The sequence below is a fragment of the Sus scrofa genome, chromosome 15 (assembly GCF_054392235.1).
Source record: "Sus scrofa isolate SSC_HxYL_T2T_F1_AM1 chromosome 15, Sscrofa_HxYL_maternal_Yorkshire_Landrace_v2.0, whole genome shotgun sequence".
Classification (NCBI taxonomy): domain Eukaryota; kingdom Metazoa; phylum Chordata; class Mammalia; order Artiodactyla; family Suidae; genus Sus; species Sus scrofa.
The window spans coordinates 45935918-45946295 of record NC_139397.1 but is presented as its reverse complement, the minus strand read 5'-3'; the positions used below and the strand labels follow the sequence as shown (position 1 = coordinate 45946295).

Here is a 10378-nt window from a genome sequence, read left to right as displayed (position 1 = left end):
AATTTTATTTCTAAAACATGAAGTAAATTACACCATACATAACATGGAAGAGAAATAGGAAATCAATACACATCCAAAGACAAATGGCGAGAGGGGAAGGAGAGTACATTTCGGGAGGGGGAGAGGGTGAATGGGGCTTTTGGGGAGCTGCTGGGGAGGGCACTTGCAGGGGCGGAGGGGGCCTTGGGGAAGGTGGTTTTGGAAATTGGCCTGGGGCTCTTGCCTGAGCCAGCTCAGGACTTAGTCTAGGGGCCGCTGGAGCAGTCAGTGCAGGCTCTTCCTGCAGGGCTGCTGCTGGATTCTCCTGTGGCCCTTGGTCTCCTGCAGGAGCCGGAGAACCGTTTTCCTCCAGTGGAGGAAAATGCCCGTCAGTGTCTGGGGCTGGGGCCAGAGAGGCTGCAGGTTCGTCCTGCCCGGGTGGTATCTTGGCCTCTGGCTGCGGGTCTCCTTCGGGAGCTGTGAGAGGAGAAAAGCGTCCCTGCATGCCTGCCTTGCCATGTGCTCTCCCAAGGAGAGCAGTCTTCCCAGAACCTTCCAGTCCAGTCCCCACCCAGCAGCTTCTGGTGTGCAGTCCACCAGGTGGGTGGCAGGGGTGAGTCTTTGTTCCTTGGCCCAGCACCATCCTCTGGGGTCTCCCCGCCATGTGGCCCAGAACTCAGCTCCCCGCACCCTAACAGGGCCCCGTCCCCATCTTCTCACCTTCAGGCTGGGCCTCAGGGGGGGCCAGGCCATCCAGGGCTCTCAGGCCCAGGTGGTGTCTGTCCTCGGTCCCAGAGCCGGATGTTCTGAGCTCCCTGTGAGCCCGGGAGAGGCCCCTGGGGGGCGGCCTGGGGGGCGTTTCAACTGGAGACCTTCTGCCTTCCTCGCCCAGCTCCTGGCGGGTCTCAGGTGGGGGGCTCTGCAATGAGAGTGAGGGGCAGGGAGCCCGGGCCCAAGGGGTCAGAGCCCTGTGGGGCCATTATCTTCTCTCTGCTTCTTCTGCCCCTTGACCTTCTGCTCCCAGATCAGGTGAGGGCTTGTCTGCTCCGAAACCACCCCCCATGAGGAATGAGACGTCCCCGGGGGGCCGGGGGTACAGCTCACACACAGGGTTCGGCCCGGCTCTCAATCAGCCAGCTTTGTCCTGGGGTGTGGACATGCCCCAGGGACATCCAACCCCATCAGGCTGCTCTTGCTCGAGGCAGACCCACCCCTCACACCCCCCTCTGCACACAGGCATCCCAGGAGGGGACACGGGGCTACCGTGTGGGATCAGAGAGGTCCCTGCGCTGGGCTGGAGCTCCCTCTCCCTGTGTTACCTCTGGGCCCCTGCGGGCAAAGGCCCGAAGGCGTCTGCCCTGGGTGCTGATCCATCGTCTGCTGCTTTCGATGAGGTTTCCTCCTCTGGGCCCTCTCCTGCGGCTTCGGCCTCGGGAGATGGGGGCGCAACAGAGCAAGTCCATCCTTCCTCTGTCCTTTCCTGGAGAAGTGGGTGCCTGGCCACCCAGGTTCCAAGTTCTGTTGGGCTCTGTTGCCAGGGCAGTGAGGTCACTTCCTGGGGTCCCCTTCGCCGGGCTTCCTCCTTCCACCAAGCTCCCCAGGGGTACCTCTGGGCTGCTCCAGCTCACCCCCAACCCCATGCCAAGTCTCATCAGTGTGACCCTAACACAACACAGCGCACAGCCACGATGGGAACTCCTTGAGCGGTTCATTTCTTTGTACTGCCTTCAGTGTCTTTCACCAAGTTCTTTCAGTTTTCCGAATCTGGGTCTTTGACCTGCTGGGTCAGAATGTACTCCCAGGTGTTTTATTTTTGTGAATGTCACTGTCCACGAGGTTGTTTGATTTCTCAAACTCTTCATTTCCTAAACTCCTCTGCTGAGAGTTTGTGACGAGGATGTAGATAAGCAAGCAATTTCTTTTTTTAACTCATTGAATTTCAGGGCATTTATCATTGTATCATGATCATTACCACCCAATTAGGTAGCATTTCCACCCCAAACCTGCAGCACATCCCCCCACCCCCGCCCTGTCTGCTTTGGAAACCATATGTTTTTCAGAGTCTGGGAGTCAGTATCTGTTCGGCAAAGAAGTTCATTGTGTCCTTTTTTTTAAATTAAAAAATGTTTTCTTGTTAAAGAATGCCAGAACTGGAGTTCCTGTCATGGCGCAGTGGTTAACGAATCCGACTAGGAACCATAAGTTTGCGGGTTCGGTCCCTGCCCTTGCTCAGTGGGTTAACGATCCGGCATTGCCATGAGCTGTGGTGTAGATTGCAGACTCGGCTCGGATCCCGAGTTGCTGTGGCTCTGGCATAGGCCGGTGGCTACAGCTCCAATTGGACCCCTAGCCTGGGAATCTCCATATGCCGCAGGAGTGGCCCAAGAAATAGCAAAAAGACAAAAAAAAAAAAAAAAAAAGAATGCCAGAACTATTAGAGTAGTAAAAGGAAAGATCGCTGATCACAGATTGCTGTAACAAATACAGCAATAATCAGAACGTTTGAAATATTGCAAGAACGGCCACAGTTGTGACCCAGACACACGAAGTGAGCAAATGACATTGGAAAAACAGCATCCAAAGACTTGATTGATGCAGGGTTGCCACGGAGCTTCAATTTGTAAAAAACTCCATAAAGCAAAGCACGATGAAATGATGTATGCCCCTATTCATAAAATGGGCAATAAAATCATGAAGATAAAAATACCACACATTTGAAAATCATTTATAAGTAGGGTTTTCACCTTGGTAATACGTGGGGAGGAGCCTCCATATTTCAGTGAACATTCCATTAAATCTCATACGCAGTGATTCCAGAAAAGTCTAGCAACACACTCTGATACCAATAAATTTTTGGGTGATGCAAACGCACTGCTAAGCTCATATACTTGCCTTTTGAACAACCCTTACATTTGAATGTATTGGGAAGACGGTTGGCTGCCTTTGGGGGAAAATACACCACATGGAGTATTATTTAGCGTTTAATTTATTCTTCTTTCTTTCTTTTCTTTTTTAAAATATAGACATGGTAAAACATGCCTCTGGTAAATTTATACATTTTTTTTTTGTCCCTGCCTACAAAACCTCACTGAGAATATGTAGAATATTTTCTTCATTTTCTCGAGGCCATATTAAGTTATAAGATTGTTTTTATTTCCCTGCTTGGGAACAGCTGCATTGAAAAGAAAGTCACAAAACTCTACTTCAAAGAGACACATGCACCCGCATGTTCATTGTGGCACTATTCACAAGAGCCAGGACATGGAAACAACCCAAATGTCCATCAACAGATGATTGGATTCGGAAGATGTGGTATATAGACACAATGGAATACTACTCAGCCATAAAAAAGAAGGACATAATGCCATTTGCAGCAACATGGATGGAACGGGAGACTCTCATACTGAGTCAAATGAGTCAGAAAGACAAAGACAAATACCATATGATATCACTTATGACTGGAATCTAATCTCCAGCACACATGAACATCTCCTCAGAAAAGAAAATCATAGACTTGGAGAAGAGACTTGTGGCTGCCTGACAGGAGAGGAAGGGAGTGGGAGGGATTGGGAGCTTGGGGTTATCAGATACAACTTAGAATAGATTTACAAGGAGATTCTGCTGAGTAGCATTGAGTACTATGTCTAGATGCCCATAGTGCAACAGAACAAAGGGTGGGGGAAAGAGGTATACATGTAAGAATAACTTGATCCACATGTTGTATAGTGGGCGGGGGGGGAGAAAGAAAGTCTCCTTTTCTAAAATACAAATTCAGAGGATTTATAAAATTTTGTGTCAATGATATGGTGTACGAAAGCAATGCACAGGGAGATTTTTCTGCAACTACCTTTTATTGGAACTACATATGCTCTTTCTCTGATGTTTTCAATACCTTAGTAAAGTTCACCCCTGGTCGCATATACTTATGCATTATTATTTAGGTTCTTTTTCATGATGTGTATGAAGCTAGGGCTATGCTTTTCATATTATTATGAAGCCTGGAATTTACTAATATAAATATATGTATATTGGTTGAAAGGATCTACATATAAATATGAGTAGTATATATGGGTATTGATAAAAATATCATCACTAATTATCCAACAGTAAGTGCTTCGTCTATGTGGAACTAATATGTAAGAACAGCTATTACCCCAAATAAAAAAATAAGAGGCTTATTTATTTAATAATTCAGGAAATTATACTAATCTATTGCTGACGTTTCTACTTTGCTTTCATTCTGTCAGTGTAATATAGGGAAAAAATAGGCAACATAGAAGGAAGTCTAAAGTATTTTTTTTTTTTGTCTTTTTGTCTTTTTTTGTTGTTGTTGTTGTTTTTGTTGTTGTTGTTGTTGCTATTTCTTGGGCCGCTCCCGCGGCATATGGAGGTTCCCAGGCTAGGGGTTGAATCAGAGCTGTAGCCACCGGCCTACGCCAGAGCCACAGTAAGGCAGGATCCGAGCCGCGTCTGCAACCTACACCACAGCTCACGGCAACGCCGGATCGTTAACCCACTGAGCAAGGGCAGGGACCGAACCCGCGACCTCACGGTTCCTAGTCGGATTCGTTAACCACTGTGCCACGACGGGAACTCCCTAAAGTATTTTTGAGATTATATCTTATCAGTATATTTTGCTCTGAATACAATTATCTTTTTTTTTTTGTAGCTGGAAAGGGAGCAGCATTTTAATACAAATAGTTTCAAATAATTACAGATATTCTTTAATATTACAAAACCTGAAAAGTTGCAGTTTCTTTTTTTAAAATTACTCAGTGAATTTTCTTACGTTTACAGGCGTACAACAATCATCACAACCAAATTTTAAAGAATTTCCATCCCAAACCTGCAGTACATGCCCTCACCCCCCAACCTGTGTCATTTGGAAACCATAAGTTTTCAAAGTCTGCAAGTCACTATCTGTTCTGCAAAGACGTTGGTCATGTCTTTTTGGAGATGCCACACGGAGGTGATAGATAGCATAGGACCCTGTGTCTCACTGTCTGTCTAACTACACTGAGCATGATCCTTTCTAGGTCCATCCATGCTGCTGCCAATGTCATTACTTCTTTCCTTTCTAATGGCTGAGTCATAGTCTGTGTGTATATGTGCCACATCTTCTGTATCCACTCCTGTGTTGATGGACATTTAGGGCGTCTCCACGTCTTGGCTATTGTCTATAGTGCTGCAACGAACAATGGAGGACATGTATCTTTTGGAGTCACGGTTCTCTCTGGATAGATGCCCAGGAGTGGGCTTGCTGGATCAAACCATCATTCTGTTTGTAGTTTTCTGAGGACTCTCCATACTCTCTTCCTCAGTGGTTGTACCAATTTACATTCCGACTGACAGTGTTCGCTTTCCTCCACACCCTCTCCAGCATTTATTTGATAATGGCCGTTCCGGCCAGTGTAAGGTGGTGCCTCCTAGAGGTTTTGGTTTGCAGTTCTCTACTGATGAGTGATGTTGAACATCTTTTCATGTGTTCTTTGGCCATCTGTATGTCTTCTTTGGAGAAGTGTCTGTTTAGATTTCAGCCAGTTTTCTAGTAGCTTCTTTAGGATTTTCTAGGTATAGAATCGTGTCATCTGCAAACAGTGATTGTTTTACTTCTTCCTTTCCAATTTGGATGCCTTTCATTTCTTTTCCTTCTCTGATTGCTGTGACTTCCAATGTTACTGTGTTGAATAATAGTGGTGAGAGCAGATGTCCTTGTCTTGTTCCTGATCTCAGCAGGAATTTTTTCAGCTTTTCACCATTGAGAGTGGTATCAACTGTGGGTTTGTCCTATACGGTCTTTATTATGTTGAGGTTGGTTCCCCCTATGCCCTCTTTCTGGAGGTGTTTTTTTTTTTTCTTCTTTTTTTAATCAAAAATGGGTGTTGGGTTTTGTCCAAAGCTTTCTCTGCATCTGTTGAGAGGATCACATGGTTTTTATTCTTCAGTTTGTTAATGTGGGGTAGCACACTGATTGATTTGTGGGTATTGAAGAATCCTTGCATCCCTGAGATGAGCTCTTCTTGATCATGATGTACATTCCTTTGCATGTATTGTTGGATTCAGTTTGCTCGTATTTTGTTGAGGATTTTTGCATCTATGTTCCTCAGTGGTATTGGCCTGAGGTTTTCTTTTTTGGTGGTATCATGTCTGGTTTTGGTATCAGGGTGATGGTGGCCTCATAGAATAAGTTTGGGTGTGTGTTCGTCCTCTGGAGTTTTTTGGAATAGTTTCAGAAGGATAGGTATCAGCTCTTCTGATAGTGTTTGATAACATTCATCTGTGAGGCTATCTGGTCCTGGACTTTTGTTTGTTGGAAGTTTTTTAAATCACGGTTTCAGTTTCAGTACTTGTGATTAGTCCATTCATCTTTTCTGTGTTGTCTTGGTTTCGTCTTGGAAGAGTGTACTTTTCTAAGAATTTGTCCATTTCTTCTAGGTTGTCTTCTTTATTATAATACAGTTGCCTGTAGTAGTCTCTTTTGATCCTTTGTATTTCTGTGATGTCTGTTGTAACTTTTCCTTTTTCATTTCTTATTTTATTGAGTCCTCTGTCTTTTTTTCTTGATAAATCTGGCTTACCAAATTTGTTGATCTTCTCAAAGAACCAGCTTTTAGTTTCACTGATTTTTTTCTATGGTTGTCTTCATTTCTATTTCATTGATTTCTGCTCTGATCTTTACAATTTCATTCCTTCTGCTACCTTTAGGTCTGGTCTGTTCTTCTCTCTCTAGTCGCTTTAGATGTAAAGTTGGGTTGTTTATTTGAGCTTTTCTTGTTTCCTGAGGTAGGCTTGTATTGCTATCCACTTTCCACTTAGAAGTGCTTTTGCTGCATCCCATGGGTTTTGGATTGTTGTGTCTTTGTTGCCATGTGCTTCTAGGTTTTTTGTTTGTTTTTTGTCTCTTTAGGACTGCACCCATGCAATTCAGAGATTCCCAGGCTAGGGTGGACTCAGACCAGTAGCCACTAGCCTATGCCACAGCCACAGCCACACCAGATCGGAGCCATGTGTGTGACCCACACCACAGCTCACAGCAATGGCAGATTGGGAACCCACTGAGCAAGGCCAGGGATTGAACCTGGGTCCTCATGGATGCTAGCCAGGTTCATTTCCACTGAGCCATGGCAGGAACTCCTGCTTCTAGGTACTTGCAATGTCCTCTTTGATTTCTTCAGGGATCCATTTGTTGTTTAGTAGCATTTTGTTTAGTCTCCATGTGTTTGTGTTTCTTGCAGTTTTTTTCTCATTGTTATTTCCCAGTCATATAGTGTTCTGGTCAGAGAACATGCTCGATAGGATTTCAGAGTAGTTAAATTTACCAAGGCTTGATCCAGGCCCAGAATATGATCAGTCCTAGAGAATGTTCTGTGTGCCCTTGAGAAGACTGTGTATTCTGCTGCTTTTGGATGGAATGTTCTAAAAAGATCTATTAAGTCCGTCTGGTTTGATGCATCATTTAGGGCCTGTGTTTCCTTGCTGATTTTCTGTCTGGAGGATCTGTCCCTTGCTGGAAGTGGGGTGTTCCTGTCCCCCACTATTATTGTGTTATTGCCAAGTTCTCCTGTGAAGGTTGTTAGCAGTTGCCTTATCCAGTGAGGGGATCCTCTGTTGGGTGCATATCTATTTACAGTGGGTGTATCTTCTGGATTGATCCTGTGCTCGTTATGTACCGTCCTTCTTTGTCTCCTACATATTCTTTATTTTAAAGTCTATTTTGTCCGATATGAATATGGCTACTCCAGCTTTCTCCCGTCTGCATGAAATATCTTCTTCCATCCAAAGAGACACTGATCCGTGGAGACAATGGCCTCTTGTCTCCATTGCAGTTGGAACATCCAAAGTCAAATGGATTGGGCAGTTCTGCGAGCAGGGAGTGCTATGTGTGGTGAAGGGTGAGGCTGGCCCTGCCTTCACCTCCCTCACTGCCCTCAGGGGGCCCCTTCCGCCTCTCTGACCCCCAGCTCACGCGCTTTCCACCTTGGCCTTGTCTCTGCACAGCTCGCAGGAGTTCTGTCTCCTGAGGCACTGCCAGGGTTTGGTGTGGCCTTGAGCTGCCCCTGGCCAGGGTCTCTGCTGATAGAGCTCAGAATCCTTTGGACGCACGTGGAGTTTGGCATTAGGACAAAGCGGCGGTGCAGCCTCCACACTGCCCAGAACTGGGGTTCCGCCTGATCCAGTTGCTGCCAGGAGGAAAAGGTGAGGAGAAGTGAGGAAGCATGGGGAGGATGAGGCTTAGTGGGGAGAAGCTTCCTGTGTGAAGACCCCCAGAATGGCTGCGGGGGTCCGTCTTCAAGGGACGCAGCAAAGGCTTGATGTGGAAAAGCGGGCTTGTCATCACTTTTGCGTGTGGTGCACAGGAAGTATGTCACCAAGTAGAAATGTTTTAATTTTATAGCGTCCATGCTATTACCTTTTTTCACTTTAGGCGTTGCCTTCTCATGACGTTTCACAGAAGTCCAAGCCCGTGGACAAGTAGCTTTTCTTCTAGGCTCGCTTCTCTAACTTTTTTCATACGTTTCTGTTCTAAATGTGTTTGTGGCTCATTTTGCATGAGCACTGGTGTACGATTTAAAGGGTGTGTGCATTCGTTTCACTACATCTGGTTCTCTAATTGAGTTGCTTGTTCTCTAAGTTTTGAGAAGTTCTAGGATATTGGCCTTCCTCCCTGTGAGTTTCCAAAGCCGAGTGGATTCAGCAGGACTGCCAGTGGGGAACTCAGCCTCCCCTGACCTTGGGTGGGGCACAGCCTGCATTTCCCAGTTTGCCAGCAGAGGGCAACAGGCCCGCCCCTCTTGCCAGTGCTTTTCGTGCCTGCTTTGCCCACTGCCTAGTGTGACTTTTTTCAAGGGGTTTAAAAAATGTCACTCTGATTTAATGATGCATAACGTCTTGCTTTGTTTTGTTTTGTGCTGAACCTGCAGGATCTGGAAGTTCCCAAGCCAGGATTTGCACCCACACCACAGTGGTGATAAGAGCCACAGCAATAACAACTCCAGGTCCTTAACGTGCCGACAAACCAGGAGATGGCAGAGGCTCATAAGTGGAGTTAAGAAGCAAGTTAGAAATGCTTCCTGGAGGTCTCATTGTGGTTCAGCAGGTTAAGAAGCCAACTAGTATCCATGAGGTTGCAGTTTCAATCCATGGCCTCAACAGAGGGTAAAGGCTCCAGCATTGCCACAAGCTGCAGTGTTGGTCCCAGATGTGGTTCGGACCTGGCGTTGCTGTGGCTGTGACATTCATGGGCAGCTGCAGCTCCGATTCCACCCCAACCTGGAAACCTCCATATGCCGCAGGTGCAGGCCAGAAAGTTAAAAGGAAAGAAATGCTTGCCAAACATTTTAAAGAGGCTGTCAGGAAAGGGTATTTGGTGAAATATTTCCCTATAACTTATAGGGTGCTCTCGTCTCTACAGACCACAGTACTAGACTGTCTACACATACGTAAGCATGAGTTTCAGAGAAAGGAAGTCAGGCTCCAGTGTATCTCGTGATGTTTGTTCTGTTTTTAAAATATTCTTTTGGGGAGTTCCCTTCGTGGCTTAGCAGTTAACAAGCCTGACTAGCATCCATGAGGACGCAGGTTGGATCCCTGGTCTCGCTCAGTGAGTAGCTGTGGTGCAGGTTGCAATGCGGCTCAGATCCCACATTACTGTGGCTGTGGTGTAGCCTGGAGGCTACAATTCCTATTTGACCCCAGCCTGGGAACCTCCATATGCCACAGCGACAGCACTAAAAAAGAGACAACAAAAATAAATGAAAAATAAACTATTCTATCGGGCACTCTCTAGTAGCTCAATCGGTTAAACTGTCACTGTCACTGCTGTGGTACAGGGTTGCTCCTTGGCCCTGGAATCTCCCACACACTCCTGAGCCAGCCAGAAAAACAAAGACAAAAACAAGACAAAATATTCTAATGATAAAAAGATATGATTCCAATAAATAAAATGCACAAGATTTTACAAATGGGAGATTCCATTTTGGCATACATTTTTTTTTGTACATTAAAATAAAACCAAAAGGAAATCTCTCTTCATTGCTAATTTTTTTCCATTGCTAATAACCAGTTCAGGGCCTGTTTCCCTCCTTCCAGCCTCCCCAGCTGGCCCGAGGTTTTGTTCCTGAAACTCTGCCTGCCTGAGACCCAGCTCCTCTTCCTGCCCAGATGCCAGACCTTCCTGCTCCAGCCCTTGCCCCATGGCTGTGACCGCTCCCTTCTTGGTTCAGGCTCCCGAGACAGAATGTCCTTAGTCCAGGACAGCTGGCCACTCAGTTTAAAGGGAGGCAGATGGCCTGAGAGCTGGGGACTCTGGGGCTGGGGGTCCTGGGCCAGGAAAGCTGTAGCCAAGGGCTGGGGGCAGGGTCTCGAGGTATAAGTCACAGCCTCCTGGGCAGCAGAGACT

At 46.3% G+C, this 10378-nt stretch overlaps 1 protein-coding gene across 1 annotated transcript in view; it reads right to left on the bottom strand.

Annotated features, from left to right (window-relative positions):
* Window positions 1-705: 705 nt before the first annotated feature.
* LOC110257058 (uncharacterized) overlaps window positions 706-10378 on the bottom strand; it is a 52297-nt gene continuing 42624 nt past the window's right edge. Inside the window, exon 2 of the mRNA XM_084999772.1 lies at window positions 706-898. Within this exon, the coding sequence (XP_084855898.1) occupies window positions 742-898 (157 nt within the window). The 3' untranslated portion in view covers window positions 706-741. The remainder of the gene's footprint in view (window positions 899-10378) is intronic.